At 34.7% G+C, this 24,047-nt stretch overlaps 3 protein-coding genes across 4 annotated transcripts; 1 reads left to right on the top strand and 2 right to left on the bottom strand.

The window, feature by feature from the left end:
• Window positions 1-1,456: 1,456 nt before the first annotated feature.
• LOC113709072 (uncharacterized) lies at window positions 1,457-2,017 on the bottom strand. Its single transcript, XM_027231818.2, has one exon. The coding sequence runs from the start codon at window positions 2,015-2,017 to the stop codon at window positions 1,457-1,459; it is 561 nt and encodes a 186-aa protein (XP_027087619.2).
• Window positions 2,018-7,693: 5,676 nt separating this feature from the next.
• On the top strand, window positions 7,694-9,717 carry LOC113708528 (serine/threonine-protein kinase BLUS1). Its single transcript, XM_027230993.2, has one exon. The coding sequence runs from the start codon at window positions 7,868-7,870 to the stop codon at window positions 9,467-9,469; it is 1,602 nt and encodes a 533-aa protein (XP_027086794.2). The 5' UTR covers window positions 7,694-7,867; the 3' UTR covers window positions 9,470-9,717.
• A 3,529-nt stretch (window positions 9,718-13,246) lies between these two features.
• LOC113709069 (protein HEADING DATE 3A) lies at window positions 13,247-19,494 on the bottom strand. Of its 2 annotated transcripts, none has more exons than XM_027231814.2 (4): window positions 19,022-19,481; window positions 18,747-18,808; window positions 16,363-16,403; window positions 13,247-14,066 (listed from the first exon to the last, which is right to left on the bottom strand). In XM_027231814.2, exons 1-4 carry the CDS (start codon window positions 19,220-19,222, stop codon window positions 13,843-13,845), a joined length of 528 nt encoding a protein of 175 aa, XP_027087615.2. In that variant the 5' UTR covers window positions 19,223-19,481; the 3' UTR covers window positions 13,247-13,842. The 2 variants fall into 2 exon arrangements, with proteins under 2 accessions (XP_027087615.2, XP_071922297.1); XM_072066196.1 differs by lacking the exon at window positions 13,247-14,066 and adding an exon at window positions 14,573-16,138 and having other exon boundaries at window positions 19,022-19,494.
• Between the last annotated feature and the right edge of the window lie 4,553 nt (window positions 19,495-24,047).

Below are 24,047 nucleotides of genomic sequence, written 5' to 3' on the forward strand. Positions count from 1 at the left end.
CTAGAAAAAACAACTGTCGCAATGAAGATGGAAAGATCTTGTATCTGCTAAGAAGCTAAGAAAACTTAGAGCTAGATAAGTTACATTCCAAAGAAATACTAAGAATAATGCAACTGAAAATGATCTAACAAAGAGCAACATTCAAGAATTCCTCAACCATAACGTAAGTATACACAGACACCAATTTGAATGTGTTGTGTTAAACTGAAATACAAGCAAGCCTGTCGAATGTCTGTTAGAAAATGCACGAGGCTGGTGGAGTCAAATGTAAGAAAGGGGATATAGTCAAATTTTCAATTGACTTGCTGACCAATTCCACTTCACTATTCACATTGAATATATCGATAATATCTCCATTTTGTACTAATGCTCCATGATATGCTTGTAAAACCTTCTAAGAAATGCAAAATGATCATGAAGAATCTGGGGGATTTTCCTCTCTAATGAAGATTTCTCTCAAGTACGTTTGGTCCATGAAAGAAGAAGCCGCTCAAGGTACAATGGTTGATTAAAATTTTATCCATGATTTTCTCTTGTAATCAGTTGAAGGTGGTTAAACTTCAAGACCTAATTTGTGCCACTTACATTTACCCCTCAGTTATTTTGAAGGCATCAAAACAAGTTTCTGAGCTTTTACTGGCTGATGTTGTGATGCCAATAACCACGTTAATCCAAGAATAAGATTGATTTTTATGGACAACTGGCAATCGATGCTCCTGGTCTCTCCTGCTATCCATATATAGTATAAGACATCACCAAGAAATTCCAACTCTTTAAACTAAAGAGACAAATACTAGATACCCTGTATAGTTTCAGAACAGATGTGCAGTTTATTGAAAGACTAAACAGGATAAACAGAAACAGGTTAACCTACACTGAATAAACAGAAACAGGTTAACTCCTATTCCTATATGCTACTCGTTGAATGTAATTACTGTGATACAGGCATATTAAAGGTGCTGCAGGTTCTCAGGAAGTATGAAACGGATTATTGAAAAACAATTCTGGCCCAATTTAACTTCAGATATCCCTAGAACTTGATCATAGATATTGTAAGAAAAGGGCATATTTATCATATTTGAAAACAAACGGAAATTGTTCATTCCAAAATGTAGACAAAGCTTGGATTAGTACAAGACATACAGATCATGTTCCAAGTAACTGAAGCCTATCCCAAGCTCCAGCAATCCTTTTGGAGTGGATCAAGTACTTTTTTCATGGATCCCTAGACGACCTTAAATTTTTGTCTTTGAGATCCCACCAAAAGATTATACATTCAGTTGCTTCGGCCTTGATCGGTAAGCCTTCTTCAATATATTGACGCCAAAATATTTCAAATAATTTAAAGAACCAATGAATTGATGACATACCAAACATAAAGCACACTCATACTATGCTACTATATTATCTTCATTATTATCATCTGATATATGTAATTAACAGTTCGTTAAAAGGCCTAACCAAGGCGAAGCTCCAAATCCACCTCATCTTCTTCCTCCCAAGTGTTGTTCCCGTAGCTTTTACTCATGTTTTCATGATGATAATGATCAATATGCATACTCAGGTTGAGACCCTCATGATGATCCCCATACAAGCTAAGACACTCCTGCCTTGGAGCAGCGAAACCACCCAAATGATCATACCCCTGTGAAACATTAGGGTTTGATCCCGGAAAGAAGAACTGGTAATTATTCATCTGGCTTTCCGTAGGAACAGCATAATATTGAGGTTGCTCAGTTGAGAGCCTTTCATAATTTCTCGAACTCATAACTTCTTCACTGGATTTGCTCGTAACCGAAGACTTTCTCACTTTCTGCTTCGCCTTTGCCTTGTCTTTCCTATGTATATTCATGTGACCTCCCAAGGCCTGAGCATTTGTGAACCCTCTTTTGCAGAAAATGCACTCATAAAATCGACCAGCGCTGGTGTTTTCATCGGTGAATTTTTCAGCTGGCTGATCATTTTCTTCGCTTGAGGTCTCAGAATTGCTAGGCTTTCCTTCGTACTCCATGTCCATCTTGACAAATGATGATCAAGAAATGATCAGTACAGTGAACTTCTTGTCTTTCAAGAAAACTTCAAGAACAATATTTGCTAGGTACAAAAGGGTACAAGATCAAAAAGTATTGATGATATTATCTCATTAGCTAGAGAGGTATAAGATGATGTTGAAATTATTTAGGGTTGAGAAAAGGGAGAGAGAAAAAGAGAAGGGGACAAGTTCAGAAGACTTTGAAATTTCCTTCGTGTCTTGACTGTTATTTGTATTGATGCAGACATGTTAAAATTTTTCACCTCTTAGCCGGCTCGCAGATGCTCCTTTTCTTGCAATCTTTGTCAAGACTTTCTTTTTGGGAGTTTGGAAAGAAAAGAACCGGTTTTTCCTCCCTCATTTCAACGACAAAGGAGAAAAATATGGCTTCTAGTGAATTAAAATAAAGAGACCAGAAAATCAACCCTTTCACATGGACAAAAGACTTGATGGTGATTACTTTTGGCTACAGCCCAAGAATTAAACCTCATCCATCTATAAATCTGAAGTGAGTATCCAAATAAGGTTTTAAAGTGTGATTAACATTTTACATGCTTTCAATTAGCCTGATTAATATGAGAGAAGTAACTTTTTTCTTAACTAAAATGACAATATTAAGTTTAAAAAATTGCCTTCTGTCATTGTCAGCATTAGTGCTAATTCTATTTTTGTGCTTTGCACTCCAAAATCCAACTTTTAAATATCTGTGCAAGCTTTTAAGCTTATCTATGCATTTCTAGTCTACACATAATAGCTCATGCAATTTTGCATGAAAATTTGGCAATTGTATGCTTAAGATACGCTACGAAGAGGCTGATGATCATATCTTCTAACCAGATGATCTTTTTCATTCTGATTTCTTGAAAATATTTTTATCTAATATTGTAAAAAATGGATTGATTGCTCATGCTACTTAGAACTGGAAACAAATTAATGTTCACAAACTAGATTTTCGCCTACAAAACGTCCCAAGTCAGTAATTTGAGGATACAAAGAGTAGCTTTGGATCAAGAGAGATAATATGCCAATTTTTGCTTAAACAAGAAAGAAGAGAAAAATGGAAAAACGTCAAGCTTCCTTCTACATGTGTCGGTAAGACTGTTTATACACGAGGAACGTAGTTCTTTGTTGTTAATACTAGACGTCGACAACCAGCTGGGAAAAGAAACGAGAAAGTGTATCTCTTAAGATCTTTTTTTCACAGGCTAAATAGTTCCTTAAAGCCAGCATTATGGAAAGAAAAATTAAATGGCATTAAGGGAGCTTAGAGGAATTACTCTGAAGCATTTATCTCACTATTTACTAGTAATCTATCTGAATTTGATGGGATTCGGTGCATTAATTAATGCGGGTATAATGGTTCCAAAAAAAAAAAAAATCTATCTGAATTTGTTATGAAATTAATTTACACTAGACTTTTAAAACACAATGAAAAGTTAAGTGTTTTTCTCTTTTTTTTTTTCCTTAGTTATTTCTTAAATTGGGAACTTCTTTGTTACATGTGATGCATGTAACCCTGAAGTCACAGGAGTCCTGTTGTTAAAGATGCAAACAATGCATAAAAATCGAACACATAATATTTTAAGCCCATTTTTGTTAATAACTAGGGAATGCATTGGAAAAAGTCCTCCTAGCTTTGACATATTCTTCAACTGCTGTTTTAACTTGCTAGATCTTGTTCTTGGAGACCAATAAGACACCGACTTGGAAGGTTTCTTCCACCTCTTACTATACTCCCTAATGAGCTGCATGGAGTGTGCAAATGAGCATCACTGATCACGTTGAAGAAATACTGGCTAGCTAGCTAAGAACTTCCAAATGAGATAGCTGCATGGAAATCGTAAACTCCATAGAAAGAAAGGTTCAGAAGAAGAATTAGTAGTACTCATGACTCGTGAGAAGAACGAGGGCCGCACAAATGCATGCATAAAAATGAATGTACGTTCCCTATTCGAATTTAGTAATTGTCCTACTGCTACATTAATTCCTAGCTTTTGGTCCTTCTCGATGGCAAAGACGGCCAAATTACGCGTCTTAGTTTTCTTTTTTTATTATGAGATGCTCAGCAGATTTACCATATTTATATAGCTTTGACCATTCCATGTGATCGAGCGATGAAATCAGTAGTACTTGGACTAATGCTGGAGGACGGCCTCTTCTTCACAAAAGTTTTTGAATCAACAATATATGCAATGAGGAGGTGCCGTTGGAGGAGAGAATCCATGACAATTACATAAGTGCAGCAAATTAAATTTTGTGCAATTCAATCAATTTAGCACAAGATCGTCCTTGGTCTTTTGATAAATAAGGGATATTTATTAATGAGATTGTTGGAAATCGTTCAGCATGATTTGCTTAACAAAATTAGAATTGGCGTTCCATAAGAGTCACTACAGTTGTTTGCCTCTCTTGGAACACCGCCATTGATGGGTTTCACGCGACATTTTCTTTTCCTCATGGATTAATCAGCTTCTCAACCAAAATTAGTTGCACAAATCTGATTTGCACTAAAGTTTAAGTCTTTCGAAGAAACATTAATGTCATTTTTTATATATTAAATTGTCAGCTACTGCACAAAAAAAAAAAATATTCTAAAGGTGAATCACAATATAATTTTGTTACTCTTGTAAATTTCATATAACCAATTCATACACATATTATATTAGCTCAACTTATTTGGCCAGTAATTGCTTTGCTCCTAGTTCTTGGGTAAGATTTGTGTTTTTCTAATTTTGTTCTTTGCTAAGAACAATAAAAAAATGCTTATTCTTTTGTTCTAAAAGAAAAATAGAATATAACGTGTTTGATTCATAATAGCATTTTGAAAACAAGACAATATGTCTATATTTGGTTGGACATTATTATTGTGTTAAAAAATGATTATTGGAGCTTAAGGGTAACACAATCTTAAAATTGATGCATAATTAAAAAGTGGTTGGGCTTGGACCAAATTAAGCTCAACGTAATATGTTTAATACTTATACATGTATAAAATAAATAAATTCAGAAGAAATAATTGTGTATATTTATCTTAAAACATTATTGTTTCTAATAAATAATACATAATTCAAAAATTAATAAATATGTATAGTAAGTATATGAATTTAGCACTTTTTTACTCGTATATTATATATAGGCATTTTAAAATCGTACAATATGTATGCTTTTTTTTTTTTTTATAAAGAAAATTCAACCTAACCCAATTTCCCTCGAAACTCATTTTGAAAAGATGGACCAAGACGAGGCTCACACGCGTGAGCTTTGGATGGGTCGAGTTCATGCTAATAAGTGATATTTTTTTCCTCTATATAGTTTGGGCTTGTCAAAGCCCAACTAAATAAGACCAAATTATAGGTTTCAATGACGACGTATGAGTCGAGCTTAGTTGAACTAGGTGATAAGTGGTTGAATAGGATGGAGTATGGTAAGATAGATTAATGGAGAGTAGTTAACTAAGAAGAAATAAAATAATTTACAAATTTAACTTATTGATTTTTTTTTTCACTTTAGGTGTTATTCAATAGTTAAAAATAATATTTTTGGTGTTTCAAAAACAGGGTTTATTTTGGTGAATGTTTCTCTTTTTTGTAAAACGCCAACAATTTTTAATGAATCCTTTTTTGGTTTTTGTTTGTTAAATTCTACAACAAAAATAGAAAAGCACGAATAAAGGTTACCAAACGCCCCGTACTTTTTTGTTTATTGATTAATTCGTTAAGATGATCTGAGGTTTTGGTTTGTTAATTAATTATTCGAGATTATTTTATCATAGCTGACATTTTGGGCTGCATTAGGTCGATCGCAGAGAGGCCTCCCTCTACACAAGCGGTCAATCTGCCCGACTAAACTGTTAAAGTCAATCTTGGTCCAAAGAGAGAAAAACAGAGGTGAACAAAGGACTTCGTTTGGCCCTGGGGTCGGACTGAGCCTGGTTAATGCAGCAGGCTAAATGTTGGGATAAACGTTGAGCTAGGTTTGTCAAAAGTATTGAACTCGAGTCAAGATGGGCTGAACGTGGACTGGAAAAACTAGTTCGAATCAGGCCCAACACTTTTTGAGTCAATAAAATGTGTCGAAAAATAATTAAATAAAAGTATTATTTTTACGAGGCCACTTACAAAAGAACGACTCTTAAAACACTAGCTAACTTTTTTTTTTTTTGTCGCAACGATAGAATTCCTATAATCTAATCTAGCCTAATCTAGAGAGAGGGGGAGGGGACTTGATGTGAGTAGAAATTTCATCGAAAATAGCCACTGAAGACCGTCACAAATTGTGACAAATTTTGTGGGAGGTCAACGGTTCGCAGTGACTACTGGACCAAAGGCCCAGTGGCAAAACACGAGCTAACTCAGTGATACAGAAGTGTGCGAGGACGGGCAGGAGAGTTAAAAAAAGATAACAACCCTAGATTTCTTATCAAGAGATGAGTCATCTTTTAACTTGTACGTGTCATATAAGTCGTGTTTTATCAATTATGTCAGTTAGGTTAGTGGAGATTTTTCAATTTTTACTAGTATTTAAACTAACACTAGAAATCAATTACTTGATAAGTCACTCAACTAGTGATCGACTGATAGTATATAAATAGTGTTAAATTTCTTTGAAAAGCTAAAATAGACCACGGGAATTTTGGTAAATAGCCTTTCAAGAAATTTGGAATATTCTTACACCTGAAAGTATTCAAATGTTAGTTTTTTTTTTTTTTTTTGACAACTTGATCCAAGCATATTAAAGAATATCATCCCCTTCAAAAAATTAAGAAGAAGAAGCAGAAGAAGAAGAAACAGTCTAAGGGATGTTCATGCTTCAATCTTCAAATTGAATGAATCTCGTTGTGTAAATCAATTACTCATTTCGAAAATAAACAAAAACCAATTTACTTCTTATCATCACGTACGCAATCCATCAAACTAATTGTAAATGTAACTTTTTGTCTTCATTTATGTAATATGTACTTGTAGTTGCAAATTGAAAAACTCAGAATGTCCATGAATTAGACAAAATGACATTCAATAATGTGGAGCTTAATCAAAATGACATTGAACAAGCTTTCAAGCCATTCGATTGAACTTGACTCGTTTATGCCCCTCTGTTTGGATCTAGGAGTTTTTCAAAAACTAGTTTTTTAAATACTATAAAAATTTTTAAAAAGTACTCTAAAAGGTACCCTAAAAAGCAGTCTAAATTTTTTTAATATTTAAAAAATATTTCAAAATATATTTTAAAAACTCTACTACTCTTAAATATTCCAAAGTATTTTTTAAAAATATCCCAAAATATAATCTAAAAACTCTGCTACAGTAAAATTTTTCAAAAATACCCAAAAAAAATAGCTAATCTTAAGAGCAGTTCTAATTCATGCGATCTATTGCAAGTAAAGGAAACTGAATTACTGGACACCGAACCAGGAAACTCTTTCACGGATACATTATATCTTTTACCCTCTATGATTCAGTTCTGCAAAACTGAACCGCCAAATCTCATCCTTCCCTTATTCATCACAGTCCAAAACAACAAAGCAGTTGAAGAGCTCACATGCATCAGGATTTAGGACTCACATACAACAGTGATATTTACGAGCACCGTTTCATGATATTTCCATCTTTCAATCTTCACAAGAAAACTGAGATAACCACCCCATCAGCATCTTTTCTTTTCTTCTGGTCACGAATCCTTCTTCCATCTTCTGGAACGAAACAATCCCCATTGATCAACAATTAGCAACCATAAAATCATCCAAGAATCTTCATTTTTCCAAGAAAAGACCTGATTCAATCAAGACTCTTTTTGTCAAAGCCAATCAAGAATCAATCAGCATCATCAAGATTAGTCATGGTTTCTTCTGAAGGGGAGGAACAAAAAAGTATGTTTCAGTATCCACTGGACTCTAAAGGTTATCAGATTCTTGATGAAATTGGTCGAGGAGCCAGTGCAATTGTCTACAAGGCCATCTGTCTTCCCATGAACTCTTCAACTGTGGCTATCAAATCCATTGATCTTGATCAAGCTAAAGCAGATTTTGACAATGTCAGACGTGAAGCCAAAATCATGTCACTTCTTTCCCATCCTAATATCCTTAAAGCCCATTGCTTTTTCACCGTTGATCGTCGTCTTTGGGTGGTGATGCCATTCATGTCTGGCGGTTCTCTTCAGTCCATCATCACCTCTAATTTCCCTGATGGATTACCTGAGCCATGCATTGCTGCGGTTCTTAAAGAAACCCTTTCTGCTTTATCATATCTTCATGATCAGGGCCATATCCACAGAGATGTCAAGGCTGGAAATATTTTGATGGACTCAAATGGTTCGGTGAAGCTTGCTGATTTTGGTGTATCCGCTTCGATTTATGAATCAAGCTCATCTTATGGACCGTTACAAGGTTCTCCTTCATCAAATTTGATGCTGACCGATGTTGCTGGAACCCCTTATTGGATGGCACCAGAAGTAATTCACTCACATACGGGTTATAGTTTTAAGGCCGATATATGGTCTTTTGGGATTACTGCATTGGAATTAGCCCATGGAAGGCCTCCTCTGTCCAATCTTCCTCCTTCGAAGTCTTTGCTGATGAAGATTACCAAGCAATTCCGGTTCTCTGATTATGCTAAGTTTCATGAAAGTAAGAAAAAGAAGTTTTCAAAGTCTTTCAAGGACATGGTGGGATTATGTCTCGATCAAGATCCATCAAGAAGGCCTTCTGCTGATAAATTGTTGAAGCATTCATTTTTCAGGTACTGCAAAGGTCCCGATTTTTTGGTCAAGAATGTTCTTCATGGTCTGCCCACCGTGGAACAAAGGTTTCGGCAGTCGAAAATTCAGAGACTACTGTCCTTGAATAAAACTGAGGAGGAAGATGAGGAAGATTCATTGAGGGAAAATACCAAGCAAAGAAGAATCAGTGGTTGGAACTTTAATGTGGAGGATTTCGAATTGAACCCTGTTTTTCCAAATGAGAAAGAAGAAGACAGCATTGTAAAACAAGTCCGATTTGGAGGTGAAACTATTATACAAGAGAAGGGAGGGGACACAGATGGATCAATTTCAAATAATTCTCCAGGGCAGACTGTGAGTGTGGCTGGAACTCAGATTTTGTCTGATCAAGTCTCTGAGGTTTCTGATGATTTGGTGCAAAATGTTGGGAGCACTAGTGAGGCTGAATCTGTGATTAGCGCCAGTGATCAGGGTAGTGTGGATGGAGAAATGATGTTGAGTAGCCTCTTGTTCCTGAAGAAGAGTTTGGAGGATCAAAGGAATGAGGTGATGACCATGATTGGCTTGATACAGGGGAAAAAGTTCACAGAAATGAGCAGGGAAGAGCAGCTGATGCAAGTGATTGAGAAGATGAAGGTGGAGTTGGAGAATGAGAAGAAGAAGAATGCTGCACTGGAATTAGAATTGGAGTTTCTGAAGTTGCAATACAGCAGTGGACAGTAATATGATTAAGCTGTATTTAGTTCTCTCTATGGGGATTTGAATCAATTTCTATGCAGTACATGGTTTATTCCACTCCAAATCCAGCTGCCATAGAGAACCATATAGAACCTTATTTTCATATTCTAGGCGATCTCCTTTTAAAACTCCTATATGATGTTACCAGTTAAAATTGATTTAGTCAATTTCATATTGGTTTGATTGTTAGTACAATTTAGTTCCAAAACGTCAGTGATCATTGTGGACCAAAATTTGTCAAATCACCTCAAGAATCAATGCAGATTACAAGATGTTTGGTCATTTCATCAGATTTCCCTTGTTTCCCTTTTCTTGCTGATAGCCTGCAGTTTAGTCTGCATGATCCTTGCTGTTCGAACATCACTTGACTCTTATACAACACGAACAAATTCCATTTTTGCCAGATTTTCAGTTCACCAAGAAAACGTCCACCTCGATGACACAGAAGTTTTTTCCATCTTCATCCACTTTTTCCATTTTCATATATATTTTTTTATAATTTCTATTATCAGCTTCTGCTTCTTATTTTTTTTCCTTCCTTAATTGGTATATTGCCTAGCATATATAGGAATCAAGTCGAATTCAAACCCGTCTGGATTGTTATTTTCTGGAGTTTTTGTAGAGAAATGTACTATAACGATTTGATGTATGTGAGATAAAAGAAGTGATTAAAAAATGTGTTCATGAAAAAAGTAAAGATTTTTGAAGGAAAATAGCAATCCATACAAAAGAAAAGAAGCAAATTTGCATTGAACAATTTTATATGTAGAGGAATTTGCAGTTTAACACCAGCCATAGCCAGGACTTCAGTTATTCCAATTGTGTCAATAGAATAGAATGTCAAGATATTGCATCTAATCTCATGAGATGAAGAAGTTATTATTGAATTAGGAAAAAAAATAAGTTTTTAGTTGAATCACACAAATGAAAATTGTAATTAAAGAAAATAAGAATGCAAAGAAAGCAGGTATTCTGGTTTTTTTTTTTTTTTTTTTTTAAAAAACAACAATAAATGAAAATAAAAATTTCATAGGAAAGTCAAACTATTGACTGATCCAAGTCAATGTCAAGCAGCTCATTCCCACATCGACTACTCACCGCAAAAATTAGTGCTTTACTTGAAGAAATGAGCGAGCCACCGTGATATACAGCGGAGGTGGTGGAGCGAGGGCCGGTACGTGCAATTACTAACCCTAAACCACTCTGTCATCAGAGATGTTTAGTTCGTAAGGGGGTGGTTTACCCCGGTGTTTTCCCCCGCCGGAAAAACAAGAAACACCGATGTCCGGCATGCATCGGTCCTCAGTGGCTGAAAATTAGCTCCAGAGAGGCTTGCAGGGAATGACTGCCGGCGTGTAAGAAAACATGCCTCGTGGTTGTTGATTTGTCTCCTCGCCTCTCAGCCACCTCCATTTTCATTATCTCTATGTGCCAGAATTTTTGTTATTTTTCGTTTCTAACTTTGAAGAATATAATTCCATTAATTAAAATGGCAAACCAAACTTTGAATTATGTATGGATTAGTCGATTCAAGGTTTGTTATCAATATTACTTCAAAAAAAGAAAAGGTTTGTTATAAATATCATCGTTGCTTTACGCTTTCAAAGATGAACAACAAGACAAATTATTTCAAAATGTGTAAAAACTAGCCTGACAATACAAACAATATCATGAACAAATTGGAAGGGAAAAAAAGATAAATTTCTTATGTACTAATGATAAATATACTAGTAGATGTAAATACATGTCACATAAATTTTAGATTTTAACTCTAAAATAGAATAATTAATATGGGATATTTTAAGACCCATTAATGTATATATTATCAGTGTTTACGAGATTAATATATATATGTGTGTGTGTGTGTGTCTTAAAAAATTTTGGCAAATAAGACTATTTTTTTTGTCTTGTACAAGCCCTCCCTCCATCTACGCTCTAATCTCAAGTTACACCCTTCATGTTTTGATTGCTTCAATCTCCACCCTTTATCTTTTAGTTAGTTCAAGTGGATTGTAATACTCCCCCGTCCCATTTGATATGTCATGATCAACTTTGCATACAGTTTAAGAAAAATACAATTTGACCAAAACATATAAGCTATTAAAGTAACTTTTTCCATTATTGCCCCTCTATTGACATTAAATATGTTGTTAGTTGAGCTAAATGTTTGAAAAAAAGAACAACTACCAAGATTCAGAAATGATTTGTAACACTATTTATTAATTATTAGGAGAACATGACTTGAATGTGTTTTCTTGGAAATTGTATTAAGGGTACAATAGGAAAGTTGGGCATTATTCATTTTTATTTTTAAATCATGACCAACATTTTAGGACAAATTAAAATAGCAACCAAGACATATAAAATGAGACGCAAGGAGTACCATTAATTACTATTCTGACAGAACATATATTTGTACCCTTTATTGTGTATATATATATAGTACTAATATTTTTCTGGGTAAATTTTTGCCCTTCAATTCCTAAAAGTTATTTTTGGGAAAATGCATGCTAGTTGTTAGTGTTTCCTCAAATCCAACTTTAAAGCTAACAAATTTTTTGTTACGCTATAATTTATTCATGTCATGAAATTACAGAGAGTGCATAGGAAACAAAGGCCGGAGTCTTATTTCATTGAGTAGATTACTATTTAACGGGATGAAATGAGTTCATGAACGCATGCAATATGTCATTTCACTAGAATAATAGCAGAATTTTTTTTATCGGAAGAGGGATGATACCATTCTTCTTTCCTACTAATAACAGATCTTACGTATTATCTAACAAATTTTGTAGATGGCTCGTTAATCAATCATTTTGCTTTTAAATTCAAGAGAATGGCACGAAACTTGTTACTAACTAATCTGGATGGGAAAAATTCCTAATACCAATGGTCTGGTGAAAATGAAACAAAGAGGGAATTGCAAAATTAGGACAAAGTTGATGAAGATAAAAATGAAAGTGGCCATCTTTCTCTTGGTTTCCTTTTCTCTCCAAAAGCGCAAACTGCCTCGCTCCTATGCTACTCTTTGTTTCACTTTTTTATTATATTGTTATTTTCCTTCATAAACATCATATTTTAGTTTTTTTTTTCATTTTTTTAACATCCAATAACTATTAACTGACTAAAAAAATAAAAACAACAGTCTCAAAAAAATAATATGTAATAGAAAATTAAAAAATACAGCAGAAAATTCATTAAAAAAAATCTCATTTTTTATGCATGAACTAAAGGGTGCATGGCCATGAACTAGAATGCAAGAACTGCTTAAACCAGAACAGATGTAGTTTCAAAAAGCCCAGAAAAAGCTCACAGCCATTTGCATGGACTTCTCTAAATCTCTGATCAAGTCCATTTTTCAGCTCACAAGGCCCATCTATATGACTTTCTCAACCTTTCTTTTTTTTTTTTTGAAAAAAGACTTTCAACTTTTGTTGGTGTTCAGCTCTCTAAAACTATTTTACAAACAGTCTAGCAAGTTAGCAGCTGTAAATTCTGAAGGTGAATATTGTAAAAAAAAAAAAAAATTGTGAAATTTTGCAAATGCCAACTGGGGTCGACTTTGTTTTCAGTTGTTACTATTGTTCTCCATCTTCTCAATCTAGTGTAAGGACACATTTCACAGTTCATACCATATCAGTAGTAATTAGCCTGACATTTGTAATCAGACAACTTACTCGGCCATTTTGCCTTTCACATGACAAAATTTTGCACTCCACCCCACCAAGCATTCAATCCTCAAGCCAAATTAAAAACCAAACAAACACAGCAAATTCGTCTATATATTTGAATGCGAACAAAAGTAAAAGAAGAAACTGAAGACAATAGCCATACACGTACTACTAAAACCCATAACAATTATTTCTAATTCAAAGACATAATAATGAGTTTTACACACCAATTTTTCCAACCAAAGTTTAAAAATGGGCTAGCTCAAGGGTGTAGACTCCTATCTGGACCATCTTCAACTTTTGGTGTTTCTGCATACCAACAACACACAGGAGGGGGAGTACCAGCTGACTTAGATATAGCTGATCTTATCATCATTGTGATGGTATCTGCATCACTATTTATTCCCCATAGATAATAATGATAATAAGAGATGACCACATTAACTGCATCAAGATGCAATGAAATGGGATGATTTCTTACTATTGATGAAGGAAATATGACCCTAAAACATGCATCACCATGTGTTACGTAGTATGTAATTAGGGAAGAAGACATTATCAGCACACTTCTTGATACTACTATTACTATTTTTTTTTTTTTTTTTGTAGTTTTTAAGGCCTCGATACTATTATCATCATTACGTTACGAGTAACATAACATTAATTTTTGCATACTTGGGGGTTCTGTTATCGTCTTCTGCCTCCCGAACCACTCTCCCTCTGGCAGTTGTAGTAAACTGCTGCAACAGGCGAGCCTAGATTGTAAAGTTCAGCAAAGTCCCTGGTGTTGAAGTTCTGGCGCCACCCGGGTGGGTAGACCGTCTGCCGCCCAAGCTGCCGGAAAAGCACGAATATGAAGCGGTGGATTCCCATTGATGGCCGTGGACTCTCATAGCACACAACTTCTTGGCCTACAGGAGGTTATCACGCAAAAGAATGCAAAGTTATTTCTTCAATGCATTCATGACTAGCAAATTTATGGCTTAATTACCTGCTGTAATTTTAGTTTCCCAACTTTCGATGACTGCCATTTTATCATTTCATATCATCTTCAAAGTTGTTTTTTTTTTTTTTGTGCTAGTAGAGTAGACACTACTAAAAACTGAAACCAATTTGTCAGTCCACCACAAATGCAACTTAATTAATTATTATTGCCAACGAAGAAAACAAGCAAAAAGAAAAAAAAAAAAAGGGCATAATTAATCTTCAAGATCCTCGTCTCTTGTGGGTTTGATCATATATTATAGCATTCCACGATTTTTGATTCAAATACTAATATATAGCATCTACATTTTTTTTTTCTTTTTAGGAGTTAATTATAAGAGGAGGTTTTGAACACATTTAAGCTTTTCAGCTGTAATAATAAAATTTACTATTTACATTTTCCAGAATATCTGGCTGATTGAAACAATGGTCCTATCATCATGAGTTCCGTGTAATCTTATTTAAAAAGAAAAAGAAGTAACAATGATTCACATATCTCTTGACAGAGACATCCTTTGACTAAATACGGTTGAGAGAAAAGGTACAGGGAAGAATAGTGATCCTGGTAAAACAATAATTGATACAAATGCCATAATACCAGCAGCTGTCACAGTCTACCATTTTTTCAAAAGTTCCACAAGCATGTGGCTTATAATGGGAGCAATCCAATGTAGCTAGCTTCTTTTTTTTTTTTGGGTTGGTTTTTCCAGGAAATAAATCTCTGGGCTGGCTGGCTGGCTGGCTGGCTAATCAAAGTCCTTTAGTTTCAGTACCCACGACTTTTGTTTTCCTCCTTTCTTTTTGATACTCAGTAAGTACCCACGTCTTAAAAGAAAGAAGGGTAGGATGATGTTGGTTCAAAAATGGAAACAGGAGAAAAGGAGAGTTCGAAGGCTCAGAAAAGTATAAGCAAAATTTGATCACATCTCTCGTCAACACTCTCACCAGCATGTGATTCTGATCACCTCTACTCATCCCCCTTCTTTTAGATTGGTGCGTACAAGTTATGATGTTCGAGTTGTCCAAGAAGTACTGCGTGACAACATCTAGTGGAAATTAAAGGGTAACTGTGTGTAACTCCTACTACTCGACTTTTTTTTTTTTTTTTTTTTTGCTTTCTTGTTTTCGCTTGCTTGCTCATCGAAGAAATCCTCCATAATCATTCATGAATGAATGAATGAATGTTTCACGATGCAGCATTTAATTTAATTGGTTCTTCTTCCACAAATAAATTAGTCCGGCATTTTGATCCTCCTACCTCTAGTAATGACATGTGGAGATGGATAAATGTGAATCGCCATTTTATCCATCCACAAAAAGCATATCAAAATGCTGGAATATATAGGGGGGAATAGATTTGGTGAACTTTTGATATTTAGAGGCCAAAAGTTTAAGGACACCTGGCCAATAAGGTTACCAAACGTATCTTCTTTCAATATAAAATGAGGAAGATTAGTTCTTCAATCTTTGTCGGCAAGCGGGAGCTAGCCAAAAGAGAAAAGAAAAAAAAAACCAAGTAAAGACCAATTAATAATAATGTAAATTCTGAACCAGAAAGACCAGATATGATTCCTTAAAAAGGTTGAAGGACGTCAACTGTAATCTAATCTACCAGTGGGAAAGAAGAGCAAAAAAAAGAAGCTTTCTTGATCTCTTCTTTTTTTCCTTCTTCTTCTTTCTCATATATGCAACCCCCTTTTTTTTTCTTTTCTTTTCTTTTTTGGTTGTCATGATGAAACCAAACGTATCTTCTTCTTCTCATTATATATAAAAAAATCAAGGGAGGTTAGTCAGTCAGGTTATGTATAGCTTAGCTAGGTAGCCCACATCATATCTTGATTATAAAATGAAGGTTTTAGTCGATCGTGGAACCAAACGTATCAAAAAAGAAGAGAGCAAGGAAGGAAGGAAGGAAGCTTTTCTTTCTTTGATGATGCCCATGTGGTGTGGCCATGTTCGTGATTCCCTTTTTTTGTTCTCTTCTTTTGGTCCCTTTTTCCTGTTGTTTGATAAAGAATTTCCTGTGTTCATGTGCATATCTAGCCATACATACATATATATATATATATCCTAAGAATTATTGACATATATGTATATGTATATGTATATATATTTGAGTGAGCCGAGAGAGAGAGAGAGAACTGAGAAGAAGAAGAAGAAGAAGAAAGAAACATATATATGGAAAAGCCGAATCTTCATGTTGTAACAAAAAGAGATACTCACCAAACGATGCTCCCGTGGTGGCTGGAATGTCAGTGACCAACCTGTAAAAAAAAAAAGGGTTTACAGCAGCAGCATATGTATGTCAATGAAATGAACCAAGAAGTCAATTAAGAATCATCAGTATGCAACAAAGTAAGTAGTGCTTCTCGCATTATTGGATTGAAGGAGACAGATATATATATATGCAAGAAATTAAGAAGAAGAAAAATTTAGATTAATGGAAGCTAAGCTAAGCTAGCATGGTCAATATATAATAGCTAGGAGTTTCTTCTCATCCAAAGTTTGCAGATCGAAGCCCAGTTGGAAGAATGAATGAATGAATTGATTGATTGATAATGATCATGGGAACATATATATATATATATAAAAATTAGCAATTTTCGATTATTAATTTTCAGATATGAAGAAGCAAGCAGAAATTAGTAGTCTCTAAAATCTATGCCATATATCCTTGTCTTCTTTTCCAAAGGCGAAGAAAGGAGAAGAAATATATTCTACAGCAAAGCAAATTGATCAAAACTTTGTCTCCTCTCTTATTGTATGTATGTATGTGTTGTATATATGCCTATTGTAAGGCAAGGAGCTGATTGAGCAAGAAAAAGGAAGAAAAAAAATATTTAAAAAGAAGCTGGAGTTCGTACATTCCATATCCACCTTGAAAAACAGATTCCTAGTCCGGGCCCAAACATGGCCTTCTTCTACTACACCAGAGAACATACGAAAAAACAATGAAGCTACTACGATCAAGTACAAAATGATTTCTCTCATCATCAGATCGATCATCCATGTAAAGAAGTTAGTTAGTTGTATTGTATGCTGCGATCTTTTCTTGAAACGAAAACTATATATATAATTATGGTCCATTGCATGTCAAGCAGCTGTTATATATGGTAATACATACAATTCTCAACCAAAAAAGCCATCATGTTTTTGTTGTCTCAAATTCTTTCGAATCATTGATGAGTTGATTTTTCTCCTATATATCATCACGAGAAAGTTGAGAGTTCTTTTGGAAAGTTTAGCTCAAAAAATTACAAGTCAAGAGATCCAAGAAAAGACTATTTATATATATGCAGTAGTGTTTATTGCTTCAAGAATAGCTCACCTCATCTGCTATTATTGAAGAAACGTACAGCACCCTAACTAAAACTAAAAATAAAATTGCATCACTTAATTCATCATCGATCCAATATAAAAACTTAAGTAAAAATTAAAACTAGCTTGCCTAGAAATTAATTCATCATGACATTGAACCAAAAAAAAAAAATTTTGAAATTACCACAGCCACTAGATCGACTTTGGGAGAACCCGTCAAGTAGACAAGTAGGGACCATAGAGCGGCTTTAGAAGTGTATGTAGGATAGAATTCGTTGGGGCTTTGAATATTGTCACAGTGGGGAGGTGAGTTGAGTGAAAGATATGTGCAAATCAATCAATGAAAAAAGAAGGCAAAGCAAAGAAGACAGACGGATTGGTCTCATTCCTGAATATTCACACGCTAATAACAACATCAACAAACAACAGCAACGTGGACTATTTTTCTTTCTTTCCTTCTGTTTTATTCTTCCTGCGATCCTGCTGCGACTAGTCCGATGGGATCCCATGATTGATAATATATACTATCCCTTCCCGACCACTCGATTTCGACAATACCTTCAAGATCCCTTTACTTCAGCACGCCAAACTCTCTTGTCAGTAGTCTCTGCTTGCTTACTATTTTTACCGGATTTTTACAGAGATTTCGTAGGCTGTGTGTCATCACTGTCTCACGTCATTCATCCTGCATCTCCAGCACTAGCTAGTTGTGTCCTTCTCTCTCTCTCTCTCTTTTTAATTTTTACTTGCTAGAATATTTTCTTGCAGAAAAGTTTCTGCAATGAAAAGTAATGGTTAATTTCTTCCATTAACCATCATGATTGGCCAAATGTTAAAATTTTGAAAACTGTACGATTCAAACAAGTTTTCATATATATCCTTCATTTTTTGAACCATGTGCGAAAATTGTATCACAAATTTACGTTGTGTTCAAAATAATAGTTAGTAGCTTATAACTTTGAGTATTAAACGTTTCTATAACCTTGTCTTGGATTCAATTCCTCCTCCTCCTCCTTCCCCGCTTCTTATATCCCAACCCTCACCTGCTTTGAAAAGAGAGAGAAAAAAAGAAGCTTTTATTTTACAACCCATTGACAAGGTTGTAAAGTGAAGGTTAGCAACGAAACTTTGCCTTTCCCAGTAGCCCAGTATCATATTTTGATGTTTCTAATCAACATCCAAGACGACCAATCCTAAGACCCCAACCTGAGCTGCATGAACCAGTGATTGCATGCACGAAACATGTAGAGAAAGAGAGACAGAGAGCCATTTTGAGAGTCCGTACGTACCAGTGCAAGTATTCCCTAAGGTTTGGATCGCTGGGACTTGGAGCATCAGGGTCCACCATCACCTTCATAAACAACAATCAAAGGTTGGTGAAACATGTTCTCATGACGAAAGAATGAAACCCTAAAGAAGAAAAAACCGTCCATCTGAACTCCTCTTCCTGCCCTAGCTAGGCTGGAATACTCAATATTCAAGAAAAGAAGTATGTTCAAAACAAAATTAAAAGGGAAAACAAAAAACTACTCCTGGGATTTTTCTTGAAGTTTGCTATACTTACCAGAGTATAGAAGGTGCGAAGATCGTCACCTCCAATCTCAACCCTAGGCTGATTCACAACCTGAGAGGGTCGAAACTCACAACCATTGCTCACTTCTCTGCTACCATAGGTCGCGCTAAGGCTTAGGGACCTGGTGAACTGGTCCAAAACATCCCCTATTACTCGTCCAACCACCAGTGGGTCTCCTCCCCCTCTAGGCATCGTCTTAGTTTGTTTCAATCTCGAAAATGGATCCTATTAGACTAGCCCAGGAAGGGGAACAAAGCCTGGTTCTACAAGCGGCTAACACAAATGGGGAGGGAAGAGGAGAGGTGTTATGTACGTGCTCATGAAAGCCTTTCGCTATTTATAGGTTTTTTTTCTAAGTTGCCTCCAGGTATCTATGACTGGGCAATTTTTTCTTTTTCTTGTTAGGAATCTTACTTTTTCTTTTTCCAAGAATTTTCTTTTGTTATCAGTCGTTTTGGTTTTGGTTAATTGATAAGGTTTAAGAAATCGACAGCCTAAAGAGTGTTTTAGTTTGTGCCAAAACATTAACTACAGCACAAGAATTGGAAAAACGATACATATCCTAATGGTATTAACCTGTAACCGCTCTTTTAATCCAACTTTCAAGACTGTAAAGCAAGCTACCCCAATATAGCAAAGTGGACCTGCGGGTAAAACATATTCTCAATGATGGTGCTGAGGTTGGGATTGGTCCAGAGCATCACAATTCACAACAAGCATCCCATCATTCAATTTCAATCTCAATTTGCGGTAAGAAAAGTCATAAGTCACTTTTTACTTCACCACCGTCAAATCGTTAAAGTGCACTTTTTTTCACTAGAAAATAACATCCAAAAGATCTCTAAAGCACTATGATTATGTGACCATAGTATTGGTTGATAAAGATAAAACGAGGGTCTTACACCTTATTCTTCTGCTCTTCTTTTTCTCTGTACGCTCTATTTTCTAGTTTGTTGTAAAAATATATTGCAATATACTTTCACGTTATTTAGCAATACTGTCCAATGACTATTAATCTTTGATGGAATTTTAGCACCAAAGATGATTATATTGGACTTAGTACCGAGCACTATGTATCAGATCATATAAGAGGGCTGAGCAATTGTTCCAAACAATCAAGGGCCAGATTTTTCCTAAAATTTGAATTCTAAAATATGTACGGTGTGGACAACTGATCAATCGATGTTTGATGCTGGCAAAATGATGTTCATTTTTCACATTTTGTCTAAAATCATATATAATTGTGGACACGAGATACGCAGTCTATTGAAGGCATTGCCTGACTGCTAGTCCTGCTCCAATGTCATGTCTCACATGGATTGATACTGGCGTGTTTAATAGTTAATGGCAAAGAATTTTCTATTCCACTTTTTATCCCACTCCTATTTCACCTTTCATTATGTTACCATTTGTCCTTCATAAATATATAACTTTAATTCTTCTTTTTTTTTAAGCTCTAATAACAAATAACAGGGTGAAAAACAAAATACAACATACTAAAAAAATATCAAAGAAAATGGAATTTTTTGATGAACTTTTTGCTATATATATTTTTGTTTTTACTGTATAGTGTTGTTTTAACTTGTTGTAGTTTTTTTTTTTTTGTTTTTACCCTGTTTTGTTATTGAAACTTATAGAAACCAAAAAAGAAATTAAAACATGATATATATGAGGGGCAAATGACAAATGATAATAGGATAGAGAGTGGGATAAAATATAAAATGTAGAACAGAAGATCGGTTGTGTTAATTACTCTCTTCTTGAAACTAGTTGCTTCATGTGTCCGTCCAGCATTGGATCATAACCATCAACTTTGGCCCATGTTTTTATCAGGATGTAGCCCCCATCGACCAAATTTTTCCCAATTGGCCTTTGACCTCATGATCAGTAGAATTTTTCCAAACGTTAGGGTTTGCTACTCGGGGGGAAGAGGAGAAAGGAAGGAGGAAAGAAAAAAGTAAAACAACTTTGAAGACGACAAAAAGATGGAAAAGCATGAAAAAGAAAGGAAACACATTAAGATGATATGTTTACCAATTACGGGGGGCTAATGGGGCGGGGGCAATCCCCCGCGCTTAGAAACAGGGAGGCGGGCGGGGCAGTGTACCCCCGCCCCATCCCCCACCCCGCCACCCACATTAAAAATATAAATATATAAAAAATATATATGTATGTATATAATTATATATAATATATAATTTAATTAGTTACAAATTTATGATAATGATATTATTAGTTATATGTATTATATAATATATATTAGTATATGTAATATAATTGATATTATCAATTATACTAATAATTATATATATGTACTAATACAAATTATTAATTAGTTATATTAAATTTGTTAATACATTTATACTAAATACCTAATTACACTTAATACAATAACGTTTTTTTCTCAAAAAAAAGTACAAGCACAATAATGAATTAGTGATTGTATTTATGTCAAAAGTGAAAACTTGACTACTTTAGTTGTATTTATTTCATCATGTTGGATTGTATTCAAATAACTTTTGTTTAATTGTTTTTATAAGTTTCAATTGTGAAATTACAGTGAATAATAATTTGGTGATGTGTTGATATTTTAGTACTTGATTATTTGCTAAAATTTAACTATGATAAAATTATGTAATAAATTTTTATTAACCCCACGGGAGCACCCGCCGGAAAAGCAGGGCAGCGCGGGGATGGGACGGGGGGAGCGGGGGACGGGGGAGGGTTGGGGCGGGGCCCCTCTCCCGCGCTGTTGCCATCCTTAGACGAACCAGTATTGGTTATCCTTGGAATTAGTTCCTTAAAAGCTGAACTTTTTCTACTTCAACTTCTCATTGGTATTGGTGGATCAATTGGAAGGCATGAACCGGAAATTATATTCTGTACTTGGCCTTCAAAAAACAAAGAAATGTCCACCGAAATATAGTTAATAAACAAAAGAATAAAACATCGATCAACAACTTTCGGCTAAGAACCAAACTAAGGGGATGGGGAAGGGCCGCTACTCCGAAGTCCCTCCGAAGTCCATGATATTTGGGTTTTCCCCCCTGAAAAATTTCTATATTGCCAAAAATGTCCTTGACAATTTATTTTTGTTACCCTTCAAAAATCTTAGAAACCTTTTATATTCAGTCCAAATTTTGTATGTATGTGAAATTTGCCTCCGCAATGTAAATGTTCTGATTCCATCTCTGCAGTTTCACTAGGCTTAGTTATTTTCCAGTATAAGGGATGAATTTTGTGTGAACAATTTATAAACGTGCGTCTCATCACTTGTTTTGAATTTCATTTTCTTCTTGAACAAAACTTGGGATCAATATGTGATTAAATAATATAATTTACAAAAAGGTATTTAGAAAATTTTACAGTATCAATGTTCAAAAGATTAATCGATTCTAGAGTCCACGGACCGTGTATTCCAAAAACATTCTTGTTTTGTTTCATTATTTGGATTTTACATGCGATGTCTCATTTATCACGCATTAGCTTCTTCTAGTGTTCATATCCATTCAACTTTTAATTCTTTTTTTTAGGGTAAATAACATTCCTTTTATGGTTTGCAAAACAACTTTTATCAGTAAATTATCCTCCAATAGTTTACTATTGTTTTCACATTTTTTTTTATGGTTTCAAAAACTATATATGATTCTTTTCAATTTTGAATTAAAGTGTTAAAATGATGGAATTTGCCCTCTACAATGAAACTGTTAAAATATCAAGAATACCCAAATGTCAAAATAGATACTGTTTGTTAACTATAATAGGTTTATATATAGATTTTAAAAATCAAAAGAGAACTATATGAAAAAGCACTAAATCATATGGAGTTAACGTGTAATATATATATATATATGCTATATTTGTGAATTTTGGTCACTGTAGTCATTATCGTATCTAAATGAGGGTAATTATGATATTTTAATTGCTTATGTTACGAAAGACAATTTCCATTGAGGAGGTTGTGTATAAATTTTGAGAATACAGGATGATTGTATGAAAAATTGCTAAATCATAGAAGGCTAAAGTGTAATTTACGCCATTGTTTATTTATTTTTTTGTGAGCAACTAAGCTATCCATCTCAGAAAAGGCTACCCTTAGTTTATCTCGCATGTTCTGCATGTACCTACCTAATTAATCCTCTATTTTTTTAATTTTACTGTGCCATTTGATCCATAAAGGGATGACATGACTATGTAGCAGACTTAACTATCATGTACAAATAGCTTGAATCACTTCCATTCCTCAATTTTAACGAAGAATACATGAGATGAAAGACACTATATATGGTAACCAGGTTCCTCAATTCTCCCGCTGCATTTGTGTTTCTTTTTCTCGACAAATTGCCATACTAAGTTACCACTGGCTTCACTAGCGGATGGAGCTGACAAATATTCCAAACTACCGCCGCCTGAAGCAAGTTTTGGGCACATGAATAACCACTGAGCTAGGGAGGGACTTAAGTCCCTCCTTGGGCTGTAGGTGGGGAGTTCAAACCTCACTTGCAGCAAAAAAAATCCAAGGAAGGTGCCATAGCATCCCCTTGATCTAGTCAGATTTGCATACCTACTAGTTTCTGATACACAAGTCTCCTTAGGTTCCCCTTCCTTGTAGATTAGGATAGAATAAATTATATAACTGTTATCATTGCCGAAAAAAAAGCTAGTGTACATGAATAACCCTTTCTACCCTGTCTTTTCATTTACCCAGTAACACAAATTTTCTACCTTTACATTAGAGCAATAGCTGGAATTTGACAAGGCAGCAACTTATTTCCTATAAATAGGAAAGGAAATAATTTTTCTAATATTTGTTCCTATGCACTTTATTGTAGACGTTAATTTTGTCAAGAATGCTCATCGTCTGAAGAAATGTCACGACAAAAAAGAAAAGGAGAAAAAAAAAAGGGGAGAAAAGCATTTAACAGTAATCTTATTACGATACAAAACACCCACTGTATTGAAGCAGAAAGAATGTGGCTGAAATTTTTTTCATTTTTTTTGGATAACTATATATATG

Source organism: Coffea arabica, chromosome 9e (assembly GCF_036785885.1).
Source record: "Coffea arabica cultivar ET-39 chromosome 9e, Coffea Arabica ET-39 HiFi, whole genome shotgun sequence".
In the NCBI taxonomy this organism is placed as follows: Eukaryota; Viridiplantae; Streptophyta; class Magnoliopsida; order Gentianales; family Rubiaceae; genus Coffea; species Coffea arabica.